The sequence below is a fragment of the Trichomycterus rosablanca genome, chromosome 1, assembly GCF_030014385.1.
Source record: "Trichomycterus rosablanca isolate fTriRos1 chromosome 1, fTriRos1.hap1, whole genome shotgun sequence".
In the NCBI taxonomy this organism is placed as follows: Eukaryota; Metazoa; Chordata; class Actinopteri; order Siluriformes; family Trichomycteridae; genus Trichomycterus; species Trichomycterus rosablanca.
The window spans coordinates 27276192-27299272 of NC_085988.1; the positions used below are offsets into that span (position 1 = coordinate 27276192).

General features: G+C 38.7%; 1 protein-coding gene across 1 annotated transcript in view; it reads left to right on the forward strand.

Moving 5' to 3' along the window:
* brsk2a (BR serine/threonine kinase 2a) overlaps positions 1–23081 on the forward strand; it is a 393831-nt gene that overhangs the window by 342346 nt on the left and 28404 nt on the right. Inside the window, exons 10-12 of the mRNA XM_063001316.1 lie at positions 6489–6653; positions 7390–7487; positions 10004–10154. Of these exons, the coding sequence (XP_062857386.1) occupies positions 6489–6653; positions 7390–7487; positions 10004–10154 (414 nt within the window). The remainder of the gene's footprint in view (positions 1–6488; positions 6654–7389; positions 7488–10003; positions 10155–23081) is intronic.

Consider the following 23081-nt stretch of genomic DNA (forward strand, 5'->3'; position numbering starts at 1 on the left):
TTACCTGTTTCAGCAATACTGTGTTTTGGTGGACAAAGCAGTGTCCATAAAGACATGCCAAGTTTTGTGAAGAGGATTAATTCTGGGATGTTAGGCCAGGTTAGGCCATCTTGTCCAACATTACACTTTAAAGCTTTCTCAGAAGAGTAAAGCCTGTTACAGGCCCAAGGGGATAAGATGTCCAACAACTCATGGTCAGGCATCCACATACATTTTGACATTTAGTAGTGTACATACAGCAATTAGGTTATTATTTTGATGGTGTAGAAAGTATGCTATATATAATGTTGTTTAACTTTGTGGATTGACCTTTTAATTAATTGCCTTTAAGTCTTTCAGAAGGCAAACAAATTGGTTGAATTTTGCCAGGTATAGAGTAAAGTTTCAGACATGGCTATTAAAGTGGCTGATGAAGGTGCTGTATATTATCATATATATATATATATATATAAATATATCTTAAATCCTCCCAAAAAAATTGGGTTAGTATGTAAAATGCAAATAGCAGTAATAGAAGTAATTTTAAAATATACTTTAACTTGTATTTAATTAAAACATAACAAAGCGTCAACATTTCTGAGTGGAGTGCTTTTTGGAAATATAATTTTGTACGGAAATTGATGCCGGTGCCTCATTAAAAAAAGTTAAGACAGGAACATTATAAGATTAATATTTTTCTGAAATGCAGAAAAAAATGCTTATTTAATCATATTGACTCATCTGGTCTGCTGACTGCTGCGTGGTGGAAACATGTATTGTGGATGACCTTTGGGATTCTTTATAGAAAATATAGGTTCTTCTTCAAGCTGCACCAGCTTAAAGTGGTGTACTAGTGTCCCAACATGTTTGCAAAGACTATGCTAGTATTAGTACATTACATTTGCTGCATTTAGCAGATGCTTTAGCTAAAGCGACTTACAATTACTTGCAATGACTTAATACAATTCATGCAATTAAGGCCTCGCTCCCCCAGCAGTGGGAACTTGGCAGTGGTGGGGCTTTAACTGGCAACCAGTCTAGTAACTTAACTACTGAAGTTCCAATGCCCTATTACAATTAGGCGTTTGTCCTCTACAGTGCAAAACATTGTTAAAAGATTCCAGAACTTTTTGCATTATGGGCCCTGCATTATAAACCAGCATGCTACTGTGGTTGATATTACCACATGGGTTTGAGTATTTTTGCTGCGAGCTTCATGGATTAAATTTAAATTTAAATTTCAATGTGCAACACTAAGTATCTGCTGGAGTGGTCTGACATTAGACTCTTGATAAGCCAAAATATGTTCTCTAGGATGATAAAGTATATTCTACCATGTCACAGTCTAACAAATGAATTAAGGTAAGGAGCAAGGTGGGAAAACTCTACCTGTTTTAATGTTTATTGGAGGAGAAATAATGGTTTAGACTAGACCCCCACTGGGTCAAACTAAAGGAATAATTTAGTTGAACATTTATTTAATTTGACCAAGGACTAATGGGGTCAGTAAACACTGGGCACTAGGCACAGATACACCCTAGAGAAAGAACAAAACAAAACTCCCTTTACTTTATCTATTTGTACTAACTGCTTCAACATGGTGCCAACCTGGTAAACCACTAGGCCCAGAGCGATAATACACTGTGGCAAGGATGCCAATCAATCACAAGACCACACACACACATTTACTCACTTACTCCCTGAAGACAATTTGGAGCAGGCAATACACTAACTGGGATGTTTTCAAAATGGATAAGGAAAAAAAAAGAAAAATGACCCGTGTGGACACAAGAACCCAGGTTTTAGGACACAAGTTGCTATGCGCCACCCACTCGAAAAAAATCAATAATATTAGGGTGAAGGTTATAGCACTGGGTTGTGCACATGCCTGTGTGTGTGTTTGTTGTGTATTGTGTCTGTGTGTATATTGGGAAAATAAATGGCACAGCTACCACATGTCTGCAGCAAAGGGCAATGATCTCCAGGCCCGGCAGGGGTTTAGCTGTCTGCTCATATACCCATGATCCCACAGTGAGTAAGTGAAAGACTGTATGTGAGATTGTGAGTGAATGTAAGACAGCAGTATGGGGAGTGAGGTGTCAGAGGTTGACAGGCCCTCCTGTCTCTAATTCTCTTTGGGTCAAGCACACTGGCACAGCCGCCCATTTCTCCTCTCCATGGACTTGAGACACTCAACTGCTTCTGCAGAACACTTATGCTTTTAGCTGCTGAAGTACTCAGTCTTTTTTTTTATTTTCCCAGATGGCATAACCACACGTACAGAACACACAGATGAAAACATTTAGATCATTCAAAATTAGAAGAATTAATTTGGCTTGTTATTAGTGAGTATAAGTAGGTGGGAGTAGGAGCTTTGCCACTTTTTACGTTAGTAAATGCTAATTAAAGCAATCTAAAGTTATTTCGATTGTTCTCAAGTTTTTTTTAGATTATTCACACAATTACGTTTTTATTAATAAACTACCTTTCATTTTTCTAATATGTAAAGGTCATTTGAAGGACATTTAGAACGAAACACAACTAATCAGAAAGAAAGATATTCGAAAGTAGTTTTTCTAAGAAATGCATGAAAGAATCAAAATAACTGCTAAGCTGAGAGTCTAAGCTTTCACCAATTAGGGAAATCCTCATTTAAATAGGGAAAGGAACGTAAACAAATAAATGGATCCAGCACTTGAGAGTACAAAGTTTAAGGGATATGTTAATATGAACATACAGCAGGTAAGATTAAGAAACCCAGGGTGCAGATTTTTGGAGTTTTTTTCAGCTAAGTTGGGACATTTTATCAAATGCAATCAAAACAAAAGTCTGTAATTTCTTAATTTTTTTCAACTTTTATTTATATGACCAAATGCTTAACAACTTGACACACTCCAAAAAAGTTGTGACAAAGGCAAAACGAGAGTAAGAAGTTTATAGAACAATCAAGTAACACCATTAAATTATTTCACAATATGCAGGTGAATTGGTGACAGGTGTAAATATCATAATGGAATATAAATGGAGGATCTAACAAAGGCTCAGACTTTGCATGCTGTGGCTCACCAGTTTGTGCCAAATTTGATAAGAATATTGATGTTTGTTAAAAAAAGAACATTTCCTAATGCAAGAGTGCAAATAATTTAGGCCTTTTACCATCTACTGTACTTAATATTGTTGAAAGATCCATGGAATCTGGAGAAATCTCAGTCAATATAGGACAGGGTCAGAAACCACTGTTAAATGTGACCTTAGAGCCCTCAGGTGGCATTGCATAAGAAACATCATGCTACTTATATATTTATAGTATTATACAAATATAGCCACATGGTCTTGGAAGTAGTTCGGAAAACTGGTGTCATGTAAATATAGTCTATCACTAAAGACAATGCAACCTGAAACTCTATTATGCAAAGAGAAAGCCATACATTAATTCTATGCAGAAATACCACCAGGTTCTCTGGACCAGAGCTTACCTTAGATCAGGGGTGGGCAATTAAATTTTCCAAGGGGCCACATAAGAAACTCGGACCATTGTGGAGGGCCGGACCAATAAGGTGAACTTAATTCTGCTCAATATTAATTTTATCTTTTTATTTACATTTACATTACATTTTCAGCATTTAGCAGACGCATTTATCCAAAGCGATTTACAATACAGGTACAGTATACAGTCTGAGCAATTAAGGGTTATGGGACTTGCTCAAGGGCCCAACAGCAGCAACCTGGCAGTGGTGGGGCTTGAACCAGCAACCTTCTGGTTACTAGTCCAGTACCTTAACCACTAGGCTACAACTGGCCACTCTTTATGAAAAGCAGTGAATTGTACAGTTCTAATAAGCTGTTAATGTTTGATGTTACATTTAGAAAATTAGAAGTATGCAGAATAAAAACATCAACATTATTTTACTATTTAAACAAACAAATGCAAAAACAAATGTGAACAAAATGTGCAGGTTTTTAAACTTTACACTATTTTGTTTTGAGTCTTTCAGTCCTTTGTTACTGTTTAATATTATTTTTAAAATCACAGAGCTGGTCCTGACTGCTTCAGTTCTGGATGTGTTAAACTTTATAAAACAGTCTTTGTTGCTTTTGTAGTTTAGTTAGTGAAGCTTCAGGTGTGATGCTCCGCATCGTTCATATGCTTGTATTTCTGTTTAGTACCATAACAGCGATTTAGAGCCTTAACCAGCGTTACATCTGACTTTAGTAAATAAACAATTCAGAAGTTCGTGTCTTGTTAAAAACTCCACCGTCAATCACACTCAGTTCTGTTCGCATTACAGTGAAGCTGATACACTCGCGCACACACGCGCATACAATCGAAACTTACGGATATTAAAAGACACAGCGCTCCCGTCAAAATCAATCCTGTTGTATTACATGTTTGATGTACATTTGTTTACATCTAATTTTTAATTGCCTCGAACCTCATGCGGGCCGGTTAGGGATGTCTCAGGTCTGCCCAGGTCTGCCTTAGATGGACTTATAGACAGTGGAAATGTGTGCTGTGGTGAGATGAGTCCACTTTTTAGCTTGTTTTCAGGGAAAAACAGAATTAAAGTGTTCCATGCCGAAGATAAAAAGGACCAATCAGACGTTCAGTAGCAAAACGTGTAAAGCCAAAATGGTATGGGTTGCATCAGTGCCCTCAGCATGGGTGACTTGTGTATGTGTGAATGTACCATTGACCCAAAAGTGTATATTGAGATTTTAGAGAGACACATGCTGCCATCAAGGCAACTTCTTTTTCCTGGAAATGTAATAGTTTTTTCAGCCTGATGGTGCCAGGCCTTATTCTTCACATACTAAAATCGTGTGGCTGGTAGACACAGAGTGTTTTTGCTTGTCTGGTCTGGCTGCAGTCCAAATCTGTCTCCTATTGAAAAGGTATGGAGCATCATACAGAAATCAGATGACTGTTGAGTGACTGAAATCTCATATCAAGCGAGAATGGGTAAAATTCCACTTGCAAAACGACAACAATTAATGTTCTCAGTTCCCAAATGATTAAAAAGTGAAATTAATAGAAAAAGGTGATGCAACACAGTAGTAAATTTGCCACAGGCATCACATTCTAAAGTATAATTAAGGTAGTCTGTGAAACAAATTTGAAACATTCAGTCAGTTAATTAAAGGTTCAAAGGAATGAACAAATCACAGATTTTTGTTTGTTTTGCATTTCTACTAAATGTCTCAGTTATTCCAGAAGTGGAGTTTGCACACTAGTTTGTGTGTACATTTTGCAGTGTAAGGACTGAACTTGAGAGTATGTAAGATCAGTTTGAATTACTTTAAATTCAGAATGAAAATACACCCCTGGTACAATTATATTATGGAAAAAAAACAATAGATCTTATGCACTTCAGCATTATAAAGTACTTTTCTAATCTTCTTGTCATTTTATGAGGCTTTCTCTTACATTTCATTATGGAATTGCTGCTACTTGATCTCCTCACTGATTAGAAAGCCTTTTTTGGGTTTTGGGTATACAGTTTCAGCTGGGAAATGTCAAAACAAAGCAAGAATTTTTAAGAGTTTAAAAAGATCTGTAACCACTCAGGTGGTACAGTGGTAAAATACGCTAACTCGAGGAAGACAAGCATCAAGGCTTTTTGCTGTGCTTGCACCCAGGTGGTGGAACGAAGTTCCTCTGTCCGTCTCTCGCTAACTTTAAAAATTGATTAAAGACCTTTATCGCCTCTTTACTTAGCACTTAAGCTGACATGCTTAATAATGCTCTTATTTATTTCCTGCATTAAAAATAAAATTGGTTCTAACAGGGTTTTAGCAGATTTGTATTATTGGACTAGAGTAAGGTAATGTTCACTATGGAAGCACTTCTGTAAGTCGCTCTGGATAAGAGTGTCTGCTATATGCCGAAAATGTAAATGCAGAGATCTTGAGCTCTCGAATTCGAATCTCAGCTCAGCTATCAGCCGGCCAGGTGCTTACACAGACACAAAATTGGCTGTGTGTCTGTAAGGGACGGGACAATGGCTGAACAAGGTTTCCTCACAACTTCTGCAATTGTGGCCTGTGTTGGCTGATTGATGGCACCTGCACAATGAGACTGGGAATGATGGGGATTGGTGCATGACTGTGACTCTCCTTGGTCAGAAGTGGAGGTCTGCAACAGTAGAGACGAGATGATTGGGTAATTGGATACGACTAGATTGGGTAAAACTGGGGGGGGGATGCTTAAATAGAGAAGAAAATTGTCAATAGATTCAGTTTACAGATTCAGTTTGCTGGTGCATACCTTTTCTCTGCAGTAGTTTCAACATAATTAAAATGATCCTCATGGTCTTCATGGAGCTCACACCTTAGCATAAGTTGCCAGTGCATGTGTTTATGCGAACAGACTCACTCTGTTAGTCACCGAACGTGTCTTAACTGATCAACTACATTTAATAGAATAATGGTGAAAAATTCCATGTTGGCCAAGTTATTCATTAATAAGGTATACTAATCAGTCTTGCTTTTTACTCTGTGCTTTGTGTTAGTGGCGGAAAGAACGAGCCAGAGCCCGAGCAGCCAGTGCCAAGGAAGGTGGCGATCCGCAGCCTTCCATCGGCCGAAGACATAGACCCAGATGTGCTGGAGAGCATGCACTCGCTCGGCTGCTTCCAGGACAAAAACAAGCTGATGAAGGACCTGCTGTCAGATGAGTAAGTGGTGCTTCATTGATCTTCAGTCAGTCCACTGTGACTGTACACTAAACCATATAAAAGAAGCCTCAGATGTGTGTGAGGAGATGAAGAAATAATGAAAAAGGGATGGTCATTGGAGGAGGGGTAGCTCTACTGACCCATATTAAGTTCACTCCCCTGCCCATATGCACACATGGTCTCATACCAGCATACATCTACACATATACAAACACTCAAAGAAACATGGCTTCTCCTCTGGACAAGTCATTTGTCAAACTGCAGTTGCATTATGATGGGCACTGAGGCAGCGCTTTTGTTATTTCCCTAGCCTCAAGCACTGCTATTTACCTCTTCACATCTATTCCTCTGAGCCATTCTGCTACCATATAGAGAAGATTCAAGCTTCCGTGTTTCATTTTTGTGCTCTTGCACGTGTGAGAAGAACCCACTTTAGATGCATACAGCAAGGGGAAAAGTTATATATCACAAAAAGGGGCACGTGACAACCTCTTGCTGTCTTTGATGAAAAGATATCCCACACTGGCAATCATAAAGCATCCCAGAGCTGTGTTTGTATTGCTAGGTTCAAGGGAAATGTAATTCTATATTACTTCTTGCTAAACAAATAGAGAATGTTTATCTATGCATCTCAGAGTCATGTACTCTGATGAAAACAAATGGCAATTGAGATTTGGTTAAAGGGTGTTTTATTTCTTCATGTTTGCACTCCATTTTATTTTCCTATCCCCCTCAGTGACAACCAGGAGAAGATGATCTATTTTCTACTGCTGGACCGAAAAGAAAGATACCCAAGTCATGAAGACCAGAATCTACCACCACGCAATGATATAGGTATGTTTTCGGTGCCTTGTATGAGGAGTATAGATCATATGAGTTAGTGATGAATAGATAACATGTAATCTGTGTTCTGTGATGGATTGGTACTCTTTCAGAGCGCATTCTTTTCTGTACACAGTGTTTCTGGGTGGTGTTGGATTTACCACAACATTTATCCTGATAAAGCAGATAGTAAAAAGGAATAAATAAATGATTTGTTTTCCCCATACATCCAGTGTGGGGAAAACAAAGCAATGTAATGTAATAAATCTAATTCATTAGATTAAAAAAACTACTTTTTACCCAAACTTTTTCTTGGCTATCAGTCATAAAAAGTTTATTTTTTCTCTCATACTTTAAACCTTATTTTATGTAACTGGTTTGTGAACTGATTTTTTTTGGTGCTACACTTATTGGTGCTAACACATTTGATTAAAACAGCCATGAGGCCACAACATCAAAACGTTGCCGTTAAGTGTAATAAACTGTTTTAAAATGATCAATTTACCTTCAGTCTGTCTATCTATCTTTCCATCCATCCATCCATCCATCCATCCATATATCCATATATCCATATATCTATTTCAGATTCTTTAGCACTGCTTATTAATGTAAAGAATTAGACACTTTGTCAAAGTGTACAAAAACAGAGACCTGTCATTGTTGTACTGTGGTGCCAGTAGTGATGTACTAGACCAGTCAAACCCAAAGCCCACGGCCCACATCCGGCCCAAGGTACAATTATATCTGGCTAGCCGGTATATAGGATGCACACTGTTGATACTACAAGTTTCAGAATGTACTGCAACAGCGAGAATGCAAGCCCAGCTGCACCACTCTATTGCACATTCACGAGGTCAGAAGTCAGATACGCTCTTACGATCACTTGTAGTTACATTTAAACAAGACTTCCAGAAGAAATGACAAAATGAAAAGTGGACTATGAAAACTGGGGTATCTATTTACATACATTAGTGGTAAACCAGTAACATAAGTCAGCACCATGAGACAAAACACCAGGACAAATACAAGCACAGGGACAGACAGCAGCCAAGTAAGAAAGAAAAGGCGCCAAAAATCTGGCTCTAGCACATATTCATAAAAGAACAATAGCCTACCTAAATATATTTTCCTTTTGCTCTCTATCCAATATCCTGTTTATCCTGTTTAATAAATGTTGATCCTGTTGGCCCTTGACATAGTCTCGGCTTTTAATTTTCGCCTTCTCCGTGATTGAGTTTGACATCTCTGAACTACACCGTTACTTCATCATCATGATCCTGCCACTTTAACAAGGTTGCAGAAGGTGTCTGTAATACAGTATAATCATGTTTTAAAGAGTGACATTGACAGTAACCCAAAAAGCAGTAGTGTCAGTCAAGCACAAACAAGCCTCAAAACTATTTTCCTTTTGTTAATCTTTTCCATAGACAACTGCATAAAAATTAAAAAGTTTTTCCTTCCATTGCCTTTTTTATAACTAAATTCAACATTTTTGGAAGATGTTAAACTCTTTTATTTAAAGAAGTGTCAGAGTATTATTTTGTGATATGCTCCAGCATCACACCACCACAAACTGTTGTGGGTGTATATGATAGATTAATAAAAGCTCTTCTGGTGGCGAAAAGTCAGGCATACTGCTTATTAGTCTTGTTCATAGTATGATTTTATTATAAATAGAATTTTCTTTTTACTATTTACAACAGAGGCTTTTTACTCACTCACTCATTTTCTTAACTGCTTATCCAATTAGGGTCGCGGGGGTGCTGGAGCCCATCCCAGCTTTTCAAAGGGCGCAAGGCACACAGTAACACCCTGGACGGTGTGCCAGCCCATCGCAGGGCTACAGTGCTACCCACCAAGCCACCGAGCCACAGAGACTTCTATTTAATAATTATTTTTAAATGTCTAATGTTCTGTTAACATTTAGCTTAAGGCCATTTTGCTTTGCATCAGATAAAAATGGTCCATTTTCATGGTTTTCTAAAATGAAAACAGAGTGTAACTATAATTCCTATATGCATCATTTACTGTGACTCTACATGCCCTTAGATTCCAATACATTTCAGACAGGAATCGATTGCTTAGGATTTAAAATGAACCAGTGACGATGGGGTTCAAGTGTACGATGACCACATTAAGCTGATTTCACCCTAGTAGTCACTGGTCCAATTCAAATTCACTGCGCTGGAAAATCAGATCAACAAAACATGTGTCCTTGCTGAATTACATGTGGACAGAACTTTGATTTATTAGCTAGACAGAATTCAGCTAAAGGAAGAAAACACTCCACACTTCTGTAAACTTTATTACTTCTTTAAGTTCAAACCAAAAGTCTATTCAGGTTCAGCTCACTCGAATAAGCAAATGCCAGCAGCACTATGGGCTACTCCAGTCGCTTAATTGCAGTTGGCACTCACAGCAATGATCAATCTGCTATCAAATGGAGCTGCTGACTGATGCTTTCCAGATCAGCGCTTGTTATCGACTATACTCAGAGTCTGTGGATGTGTGTGTATGTGTGTCTGCAGATCCCCCGCGGAAGCGAGTGGACTCCCCTATGTTAAATCGGCATGGGAAGAGGAGACCGGAGCGCAAATCCATGGAAGTGCTGAGTGTCACAGATGGAGGATCTCCTGTACCAGCACGAAGAGCCATTGACATGACCCAGCATGGACAGAGGTACAAAAAACACTATCAAACAATCACCCACTCACCACGACCAAAATTTAATCGTAAAGACTCACACAACTGTAGTGAAAAACAGGACCAAGGGTTGTGTTACAAATCTTATTTTATTGTTTTACATTTTATTTCCAATTTATTTATTTATTGTGTGTTTTAACACTGCTTTATTCTGTTGAAGGTCGCAGTGGGTACAATTCACTGGGCGAAAAGTAGGAAACACCCAGGACAGGTGTTAGTGGCAAATCTATCACAGGACGTGCCAGTCCATCACAGGGCAAACAAGCAAACACACACACACACACTCAGGGCAATTTTGTATCTCCATTTCACCTGACTGCATGTCTTTGGACTCTGGTAGGAAACCAGAGCACCCGGAGGAAACCCACACAGACACGGGTAGGACATAGAAAGGACCCAGACCGATCCACCTGGGCATCAAACTCAGTACCTTATTGCTGTGAGGCGACAGTGCTACCCATCGAACCACTGTGCCACCCTTTATTTCCAATTAGTATGGTAACAATTGTATGGTCATATACTGTATATCATGCAGTTTGGAACACATCATAGAAAGCTTGTGCTTGTGCTGGCGGAGCTGCACTTATTTTTAGCACAAGTCTGATTATCTAACGTAAAACCTTTTTGGCTGGAATTCTACATGGTCTGTGTGATGTAAATCTAAGAAGCCCCATCAACAATGTAACACCAACTACACTGTAAAATGTGTTAGTGGTAGCATCATATTATGCAGATGTTTTTCAGACAGTCTGGCCAGGACTGACTGAAGAAAGAAAGGTGTACAGAACAGAGATATTTTATAAACATAGGTTAAACTTGTTAGAAAGTGTGTGCACAATGACCTGAAGCACCCTGCTAAAGCAACACTGGAGTGGTTTGAAATTAGGAAAATAAGAATTAGGTGGTTTGAGGATGGTTAGTTTTAAGTTGGTTATTAGTATATTTATATGTATTAATTAACTGAAATAGTGTTGGAGGGGCATGATTGCATAACAGCAAGAAGTTCCTGGGTTTGATTCACAGGTGCAACGGTCTGGGTCATTTATGTGTGGAGTTTTGGATGTTCTCCCTGTGTCTGTGTGGGTTTCCTCCGGGTGCTCCGGTTTCCTTCCACAAGTCCAAAGACATGCATTCAGATAAATTGGAGCTACAAAAAATTGCTCAGTGTGTATGTGAGAGTGTGTGTGTATGTATGACCTGTCCAGGGGTGTTCCCTACCTTTTGCCCAGTGAATTGGACCCACCACAACCCTGAATAGGATGAGGCGGTGGTAAAACAGGCAATTACAGAATTAATGATACACCATTTTTTTCTCTTTTGGTCTTAACCGAAAAAACTATTTAAGATTTAGTAAAGTTTATAAATAAAGGTATATTTTAAATGTGTTGTGGGATAAATACATGTTACTGTATTTTACTTATTTATATCTACTGCTTAGTAGTGTTGGCTTGACACCGTATGGGTAATTTGTCCTCTGCTGAAGTGTCCTGCTGATTTTTCCATCAATTACACAGATGGGGTGAACCTCTTTGGCCCCACATTCATCTGCATTTTTGATTTTCTTTGTCTTGTACCTGATTTTTTTTTCATGTTCTGACAGGTTTTTAGTGTCTGTCAGATTTAATCTGAGCTCCCTGCCGCTCACACAGATGTCCATTTCCTCCAGCCACATGCTGTCAGGCAGAAATCATTTATTTCTAGCGATCTAAAATGTACCAGGTACATTTTGGACACACCTGTTCAGAGATTCTTTCTCAGCAGGGTACAGAACTGTGACTTTATTTAGGTAATTTTTTATTTTGATGAAATTCAGAGTACAGATGCACTAAATGGTCGAAAGTATGTGCACTAAATATCAAGTTTATTCAGCCAGACCCATTGCAAACAGGTGTGTAAAATCGGTTATATAAAACAAATCATGAGCTTTCAATTTAGTACAAAAACACTTTAAAATCATATGGTAAGCCTTTTTTAGGAAATATCTGGTCTTAATACAAAGAGGGCAAAAACATGTGAACACTTATAATCAGCATATATACAGTATACACCGACGATGTATAACATTATGACCACTGACAGGTGAAGTGAATAACACTGATTATCTCTTCATCATGGCAAGATGGCTAGATGATTGGGTCAGAGCATCTCCAAAACTGCAGCTCTTGTGAGGTGTTCCTGGTCTGCAGTGGTCAGTATCTATCAAAAGTGGTCCAAGGAAGGAACAGTGGTAAACCGGCGACAGGGTCATGGGTGGCCAAGGCTCATTGATGCATGTGGTGAGTGAAGGCTGGCCTGTGTGTTCCGATCCAACAGACGAGCTGTTGTAGCTCAAATTACTGAAGAAGTTAATGCTGGTTCTGATAGAAAGGTGTCAGAATACACAGTGCATTGCAGTTGAGGGGCTGTTTTGGCAGCAAAAGGGGGACCAACACAATATTGGAAAGGTGGTCATAATGTTATGCCTTATCGGTGTATATACATGAGCAATGAGCAGATCTTACATGTATTGGAACTGAAAGAAAGAGATCAAAACTGCATGTTGTGCTTGAACCCACAGAGGCAGGTCCTGCCCCTTCATGACTTCTACTTTAGCCACCAGAAAGATGCAGTTTTGCTTTCAACCAGTCTTTTAAATCTGCATCGAGTGTGAGATGGTGGCACGTCTGTTAGAGTCAGTGCTGCCCAGCAACCAGAGACCTAGTCTTGATTTTTTAATCTGCGTGTTGTCTGCGTGTATGAAGGTTCACATATTTTCCAAATGTCATGTAATTTCTTTCATAAGTACTCTGGTTTTCCATCTTTCCAATGTTTAAAAACGTACATGTAGGTGTACGTAGAGATTGTAGATATTTAGAACAGAATTGCTGTTATAATTGCTCTTAGGAACTGTGTTCCCGTTTAATCACTTTTAACTGTAGTGTAAACAATTAAGCCAAACACAAATTACACCACCTTTTACTATACTGAAAAAAGAATGGAACGTCTATATAGTCAGAAATTGTATTACAATAAATGTTTCAAATATCTAAGCAAATTAAGTCATTTACAGTAAATAAAGGGTGAGATGGATACAGTAATGAACCTCTGGGCCAATGATAAGATTGGATGCGTGAGTTGTGGAGGTACACAAACTCATAAAAATGGCTTAGACTGGTCCCGTCAAGCAAGGCACATTAACGTGATCCATACCTTGATTAAAAGAGGTTTTAATTTGTAGGGGACTCTAGAAAAAAACTTGTGGAGATGCATGGAGCTAGAAAAGCCTACAAAACTTGGGTCTTCATTACTCCACAGTTACTGTCCATATATTTGGACTTGTTCCATTTAAACAAATTCTGGTGTGGTTCGTTTCAGGTGTAAACACAATATAAACCAAAGGCATCTAAACAAACCAAACACATAACATGATGTCAACAACAAAATGTGACACTAAACGCACTGCGAGAGAAAAGAGTTCATTAAAAACAATTATTATAAGAAAGGTAATGTGCAGCGGAGGAATTTCTGCTGTTGTTTTGACTTTTTTATTCATTTTACCACCTCATGCTGTGTTTCAAGTTGGTAAAAATATCAGCAGGTATACACAACCCAGATAAGTGCTTTTAGCCCAGCGTGGGGCATTATTCTGAGTGCAACCGAGGTTCACTGAACTCATAAAGTAAGAGATAAAGTGTGTTTAGACAGTTACAAGGAACAATACTGGTCTTTGCTAACTGTTTCGAGGCACAACACAGAATACAGAGAACACACTTTTTAATCAATTGTGGCAAAATGCATTCAATACGTAAGCACGTACAGTAAATATTCTCAGTGTACTGCATTAAAGAAAAGTCTGTTACATACAGACTTTTACAGACTAGAATGTGAAGTACAAGCAAAAAGTAGCTCTGCCATCCGGCTGCGCTGGGCGGCTACATGAACAATGATTGGCTGTTGTTCATAGGGTGGGAAAAGCTGGACCAGGGTTCTTCATAACTGGTGCAATTACAACCTCTGCTGGCTGATTGATGGCACCTTCACAGAGTTGAGGAATATTGCTGATCAAGGTGTGGCTCTCCATGCACAAAGCTGATTTGCGTATGAACTCGCCTCGTGCGGTGAAAAAATGCAGTCAGCTACTGCACACGTGTTGGAGGGGACGTGTGTCAGTCTCGCTCTCCTCAATCAGGGCAGGGATCAGCATTAATAGAGAGTAGGCATAATGCAATTGGTTAATTGGTCGGGAGAAAATGCATAAACAAAAATATTTTTTTAAAAAGGGACTTTGGTTGTTTTTGTTTATGTAGTTAGAGCAGAATGTGTTCTTAAGCTTTTTAGAAGAATAAATGATATAATATTTTAGTAAATATTTTCTGGCCCACATCTGCCCTGTGATTTCATTTATAACTGTGTTTAGGGTTAACAGTTTTATTCATGGTTTTACCAGAACAGAAAACAAATTACCTAAATATTCATGATAGTCGCACATTATTTTAAAACTTAATATTAGATCTGACAAGCTTTATAGTATTTCTCTAAATACAAATCCAAGCAGCATACAAACTACTTTCATACATGTTTATTGTTGCTGCTATACTGTTATCCTGAGTTTAGTATAAGTACTAAAAGATACCATCTCATCACCCTGGGGTTCCTTTTAGCCAGCCTTTTCTTCAGCAGTGCTCTCTCTGCGCCTGCGCTGCACTGGAACACAGTTGGTGTTCTTCTCTCTCATTTTCCAGCTCAATCCCAGTCCACCCCTTTCATCATATTTTTCATACACACTCAACTATCAGCATGGGTTATTGGCAAAATGAAATTGGGAATTGCCACCAGATGACCTGACCCTCAGAATGATAGAAAAAGCAACTGGGGCTTTTAAAATGTATCACTGAATTGTAATAGAGTTCGCAGAGGAGGCAGCTGCATTCAAAATGGTAGATGAATACCTGGCGCATTTTTGCATCTCATATCTAGATACTATTTTTTGTTTTAGATTTATTTACATTAGCCTTTTGGTCCATTTTAAATGGTTTTATTTAGGGCTGGCACCGATCCGATACTCTGTATCGGTATCGGTTCAATATCGGCCCAAATCACTGGATCAGATATCGGAAGGAAAAAAACGTGTAATCCGATCCTTAATGTAAATAACACACGAAGATACATTCCAACTGCCGTAACAAGGTGCATCTTGATGACATCATTAACATGTGCCACTGATCTACAACTCATCTGCAGCAGCCATTCAGAAATTAAAACACACTGATCTAGTTAAACTTTTAGCATTTTAAAAATCATCTACTACTGCCACATCTAAAAACACTGTTTAAACACAAATTGCTTTATAAATGAGAAATCGCTCACCTAAGATCAAGAAAACCTATTTTGTCCCGCTTGGAGATATTTCACATCCTCTATGATTAATCTATTAGTGGTATGAAATAACACAAACTACACCGTTTCCCGTTTTCCTCTTCAAAATCCAGCAGGTTTTTTAATAAGTGCGCTTTGGTTTTTAATAATCTAAAAACGTGACAGAACTTTAACGGAAAATCTCAACTCTGCATCAATTCTAATTGGTCCATCGCGTTTGATTGACATCCACATCTTCCAATTGTAGACACTTTTGTTAAACAAGCCAAAAATGCTGCTAAATGTTCTGTGTGTAAAAGTGAAAATAAAAATAGCAGTTTTGTATAAGTGTGATGTTGTAGGTTCTGTATTTATTCCTGTAGAATATTAGTTTTACAGTCTGAGCATTGTTATTTAGATAGCTAGTTTAATCATGGTGCATTGAGACATGTATTATTACTGCTTAGTTGTTTGAGAGGAGAAATGACAGTATCGGATTGGTATTGCTATCAGATACTCAATTTACAGTATCGGTATCGGACATGAAAAAGTGGTATCGAGCCAGCCCTAGTTTTATTATTTACCTCTAAAATCAGGCATTTTCTAAAACAAATGTTTCTGCATGTAAACTGTGCATGCCACTAATCTTTCCATACAAGCAACCAAAATTGTGTTTCTAATAAACAAGGTAAACAAGAATAGAATAGAATCATAGAATTATCTTATCATCAAATTAACTAAGAATTCCTAATTCAATACATACAGCCCATGAGAAAGGGATGGACAGACAATCGGTCTATTAGTCGGACATATGAATGGACAGATCAATGAAAAAATGAAACAAGGAAGAAGAGAGAGAGAGAGAGAGAGAAATGGTGGTAATAGAGTCACTGGCTAAGTTGGTCCTGGTGACATGCATTCAGTTCTTGCCTCCAGTGATCTGTTAGGAGTGAATGTTTCACCCCTGTCTGCACCACTTTCTGATAACCTAGATTACCCTAGAATATTTATGTAATACAAAACCAAAACATTACCTAAGTAACTTAATTAAGTAAGTAAGTATATTTCCAGAAAGTTGTGTGTAGTCAATTAAGAAAGATAAAAATAGGGAGCTCAGGTGGCACAGCAGTCTAATGTGTCCAAAAAAGGGAGGGCTGGAACCAGCAGAAGTGGTGAAGAAATACAGGGTTCATAGTGTGTTTCTATTTTTAAGGCTTATTGAAGAACTCTTCTGCAGGCCACTGTAAAAGAAGTGGTCAGTAGCTTTAACTGTACCTGTGCATGGACAGTGAAATTGCAATAAATATTTGGAATTTGGGATTAAATTGGGATTAATAAGGGAGATATGCAATATACACAGATCAGCTATAACATTAAAACCGCCTCCTTGTTTCTACACACATTGTCCATTTTATCAGCTCCACTTACCATATAGAAGCACTTTGTAGTTCCACAATTACTGACTGTAGTGCATCTATTTCTCTACATACCTTTTTAGCCTGCTTTCACCCTGTTCTTCAATGGTCAGGACTCTCACAGGACCACTACAGAGCAGGTATTATTTGGGTGGTAGATCATTCTCAGCACTGCAGTGACACTGACCATGGTGGTGGTGTGTTAGTGTGTGTTGTGCTGGTATGAGTGGATCAGACACAGCAGCGCTGCTGGAGTTTTTAAACACCTCACTGTCACTGCTGGACTGAGAATAGTCCACCAACCAAAAATATCCACCCAACAGCACCCCATGGGCAGCATCCTGTGACCACTGATGAAGGTCTAGAAGATGACCAACTCAAACAATAGCAACTTAAACAGTACGTACTAGATTCGTGGCAGTACGCTCTTTCAGTACACAAGTGTGCAGTCTGCCATCTTACCAATGTCATGTGATGCATGACGTCTCATCGCCACAGTTATAACAATTTTAAAATCAGACAAAATAAACTCTGTCATTCTCCACAAAGCTACTCATAGTGTTATTCAAGGTTGTACTTAATCATAACATTTATAATGTTTGTCTTTCTCCGCTTTCCGCCATCTTTCCTCTTCACTAGAATTGCCTTTACAGCTCCAGTTGAATTATGGGATACATTATCGGACCGTAAGTGTGCTGTGTGTGCATACTCAAAAATGGCTGCTAAGGCAGTAGGTCATCCGGGTAGTTTTTGCGTACTGTTTAATGAATACTATGTATTCGCGTACTTCTTTCGCGTACTGTTCAGTATGAAAGTATGCGATTTCGGACGCAGCCATTGATTCAAAATTCAAAACTCCAGATGATTGAACGGTTGTCTCTGATTTTGTTTCTATTGTCACGCCTTTAATTTGTTTTTCTTTTATTCATTACTGAAATTAACAAAAAAGCTTCCTCACATTTTCATACCCTCATCCTACTACCTAACCTGTGTTTAGGATATTTAATGCATTGTTTGAGTGGTTCTACAAATTTTTGTGTTGCTCTTTTCATTCATTCTGATTAAAGATGCCAGCTGCTTATCATTCTTTTTTTCTGCAGGCAGTGTTAAGTGTTTGGAATCTGAATCTGTGATTGCTAGAGAACTGCAGTTGGTTTAAGTGATGTGAGCTTCGCTTGGGTGTGTGTGTGTGTGTGTGTACAAAAAGCATGTATTTAGTTGTTAGGGGTGTGATTTTATTTGTTATCTCTCTTCAAATCAAACGAATATTTTTTTTAGGATTTTAGGATTAGGGACCTTTAGATCTTTGGGCTTTAGAGAATTCAAGATCAGAGCATATCAGAAAGACAGAATGTCAGCTTTGAAATGTGTTGTGTGACACATTTGATTTAATACCAGCTGATGGAAAGACCTGATGTTTGTGGGAAGATAGTGTGGGAGTCACATTAAATATACATTCACTTTTCTGCTTTTGGGCACCTGACAGATTCATCCATCCATCCATCCATCCATCCATCCATCCATTTACTTAGTAACCACTTTATCCTGTTCAATGTTGTGGTCTGTCCAGCACAACTTGGAAACACTGAGCGTAAGGCAAGCATATACACACTTGACATCACAGGGCACCACACACTCACACATAATGCACATAATCACTCACTCACTCAAACCTAAGTGCATTTTGGATTAGCCAGTCCACCTTCTGCATGTTTTTAAAAGGCGAGAAGAAACTGAAGTACCCAGAGGTGCAGGTAAAAGCCAGTGACCCATGGTACTGTGATGCAGATTTGTGAAAACATCCTACACCTGGAAACAAGTGTTTATAAATTTATTTGTAGACATAAAACTAAGCCAAAAAAATTTAGACACTGCTTACAGTTAGTGGGCTTTGCAATTTTATTCACAGTTATTGTTAATGTATATAGAACAGTTATATACTGAAGAGCGCTGTGATTTTTATTGGATGTCAATTATTTCAATAAGTACATTTCATTTAATGGAAATGTCTTGTAGCAACAACAGCTTAACAGTAAAGCAGTGACCCACTATAACAAAACTGTACCCAGTTGCAACACTTTAAACAGTCTTTGGAAGCAACATATCACAGTAACTGTTTCAACATATGCAATGTCAATCATTTTCTGGAGTGATGTAATGCACACCTCTGTTGGGCTTTTAAGTTTTAATGCATTTTCTAAAGAGGCAGCACAGTGGCTCAGTGGGTAGCACTGTCGTCTCACAGCAAGAAGGTCCTGAGTTTGTTTCCCAGGTGGAGCGGTCCAGGTCCTTTCTGTGTGGAGTTTGCATGTTCTCCCTGTGTCTGCGTTAGTTTCCTCTGGTAGCTCCCGTTTCCTCCCACAGTCCAAAGACATGCAAGTGAGGTGCATTGGAAATTGTTCATGTCTGTGTTTGACATTTAACTTGAACTGATGAATCTTGTGTAACCAGTAATTACCTGTTCTGTCATAAATGTTCCCAAAGTGTGTAAAACATGACATTAAAATCCTAATAAATAAATAAACATTTTCTGAAGTGATGAATCATGCTTTGCCAGTCTGAATTGTGGGCATGGCAAATTAGGGTAAAATGCAATGGTTAACTTCAGTGTTGCAAACTATAATGTTTAATGGAGAATTAGGCTGGGGCTCTGGGTTTGGGCTGGTTGCCTTAGGTCAAACAAAGAAAAAAAAAACATAATTCTGCATTTTCTTGGAAACTGGGCAAGGTCCATTTTTTGTATTAACATGACCTTGGCCAAGTCAAAGTGAGGCCTATTAAGAAATGATTTGCTAAGATTGTGCAGTCCAGTCAAGTATGATGACACCCTCCAAAATATTAAGGTATGAGTTTTAGTAGTAGTAGTAGTAGTAGTAGAACTTTATTGTCACTATAAATTGCAACAGGTACAATTACAGGGAAATTAGCCATCAACCCGTCCAGAACATTCAATATGACAAGGGGGGCGGGGGAGACAGAACGGGAAGACAGGATAAGAAACAAGAAATGATAACACATTGGGAGAGTAGGAGATAAAAAAAAAACAGCAACCAGATTGTGCTCCCTGAGGAGCACACTATGGTAACATGAAAAAAAGCCCCTTACAGCACACAAGCACATGTAAACATAAGAACATAACATAGTCACATAACGAGCCACGGGTTAGGGATGTGGGGGTAGGAAAAGTAACCAACTACGACAAGCAGCCATAACGCGATTCGCAGCCATAACCAGCGCGCGCTGCAGACCCGTCCTGCCGTATTGGTGGGATTAAGCTAAGAGTGGAGACGTTGGGTTGGGGGTTGGGAAAAGTTCTGTCAGCTCTTCATTCCTGTAAGCAAAAAGTCTGTACAAAGTTCGCGATAAGATGGCGTTTTACAGCAGTTGCTACCCAGAATGAAAAACAGTCAGAGAGCAGGGTAGGTTAGGTACGAGATGATGAGAAGATGGTGTCAATAGCATTCAGAGACCATTTAACCAATTCCATAATTTGTTCTTTGAAGAGCAGTGCTAAGAGAATCCCTGTAGAGTAGAGTAGACGAGACAAGACGATACAGGAGAAGCCAAGCAGGAAAGATAAGGGAGGAGAGAGAAGTGCGACCGCCTTCCACGAGAGCAAGATTAAGAGAGTAAGAGTAAGAGAGTTTTAGCCACATCCCTTGCTTAGGTGATAAAATCAATATAATAAAAATAAATGACTTGCTTCTAAATCTGTGCCAACAGTTTAGGAAAGTATTTTCCCTCACAGCATGGTTGTGTCCCTGTGCACAGTGAGGCCCATAAAGACACGGATGTCAAAGTTTTTATATTTATGCTCGTGATTTTGGAATGGGATGTTCAACAAGCTTATGATCACGTGTCCACATTATATTGGCTATGTAGTGTCTGCTTGCTAATGTTGATTATGCATCTGTAGCTGACAGCCTATTTATACTAGTAAAGACAGATTGACCAATCTCAAATTGTATTGTTCTTATTCAAACCTTTTTGATCAGACCTTTTTACTCAATAACACAAATAAAAGTGCATTTATTAGGCTGTGATTGACAGTTCTCTCTGCCCTGTGCTACTACTTTAATCTTATCATGCTTTTGTGTCGGACTGTTTTTGGTTAATAGAATTCTTGATGCATTTTCTGATAAATGTACTTGTTAGACTTCCTTTGTCTTTAGGAAGCTGCCCAGTCGCATTCTGGCACAGCATTAAACACTGGCTTTGATTTTGTAAACCTTAGAGTGTACTGATGGCAGCCTTCTGGGCTGTATTTAAAATCACAACCTTACTGCTGCCAGAACAGCCTGATGGGCTGAGGTAGTGAGAACGAATACTCTAGTGACATTTACACAGTGATATTACACATCATACCACCCACACCATGTGTAAGCCATATTGCTCAGTATAGTGAAGCATTTATCTGTGAAATGTGCTTTATTATTCACTCCATGTTTTCAGATTATTTAAACTAATTGTTAACCAAGCACATTATCATCTTGTATATACAGTATTTGGAGATGGTTTAATTTCATACTGCTCTGCTATAAAAGTATAAAACTGATTTTAGATTTTTCATATTTACTCTTAACTTCAGTAATGAACCATTCTAATCTAATTCAGTGTATAGGTACTTAGACTATACTAATTCTCAGTCAAGACCAAGATGCATACTTTCCTAGACCAAGATCCATACATTTTGAGACCAAAATAAAACCATGCCCTATACCAGAGTTTTTCAAACTTTTTTTTACCACGACCCAAGCAACACAAACAATGCATCAAAACAAAACACAAAATGAAATGTACTCCATTAATAAAAATGGTGGCAATCTGGTCCCACTGTGGTCTACAAGATGTCACATAAAGCCCTCCACAAGAGGGCGTTTATGTACAAGTTCATTTCATGTTTATGTGCCTGTTAAAATTAGTTTATTTCTGTGATCCATTTTTTTTGGTTTGCAACCCAACCAAGGGTCATAACCCAGTGTTTGAAAAACCCTGCCCATACCACCTGAGATCAAGACAAAACCAATTCCCATAACAATCAATACATCTCTTACCGCTTGCACAACACCCTTGCTGGCTGAGGAGTGCAGCTGGCTAGCACACACCTCTCATACTGACTTGCAATATGGCCTCACTACATGTGCAGGCTTATCAACCAGATAGTAGGAGTTCCTTATCCAGCAGCAGGGAAGCCTATTTGGTGTTCCCCTAATCAGACACGGCCAAATGTGTCTGTTGAGCACCAGACCAAAAAACCTGGGTCTCCACAGTAGTGGGCTGGGGAATTAGCCTGCTGCACTGACTGACCACTTCTAACAACTCTGATTTGTGAACTTTTGTATGGTCCAGTCAAAATAGGGCAGTTGTAGCCTAGCAGTTAGGGTACTGGACTAGTAATCAAAAGGTCACTGGTTCAAGCCCCATCACTGCCAGGTTGTCACTGTTGGGCTCTTAAGTAAGGCTCTTAATTTAACCCTCAATTGCTTGGACAAAATACTGTCACAGTAATGTAAGTTGCTTTGGATAAAAGCATCTGCTAAATGCTGAAAATGTAAAATAAGGGAATCCCAAGATGGACATGACTCGTGGAATTGTACACCAATTTTTGACCTTAACTGTGCAGTTGAGTTGCCAAATATTTTTTAGAGAAATTTGGTTCATTTTTTTAAAGATTTGGTCTTGATCTTTATTAAGATCTTTATTAGAACTCAAACTCCTCAGGTATTGGTCTCAAATATTCCTGGCGTTCACGGAGGCTATTTCTGGCTGTTTCCATGCACACCAAAGACAAGTTTGTACACGCTCAGTTGCATATTACATGGTTCTATCTTTTTTAAAATCTCTCACATTCACACACACACACACACACACACACACACACACACTGCGCTGTGTTTGGAGTCTCTGTAGGCTAAATTAACAGGAAGTACAGATTGAAAGATAAAAGGCTTTGTGAAATTGTACTGGCATGCTGGGCTCTCTCCTGGCTCGAGTAGTTTAGGGAGCTGAATCTAAGCCAAGGAAAGGACACATTGTTAAGAGAGAGACTTAGATGGAGAGAGGGATAAAAAGAGAATGTATATAAGCATGATGGGAAATAAAGGGTAATAACAGAATAGACAGATTGAGTGGGTGAGCGAGGATGAATGACAAG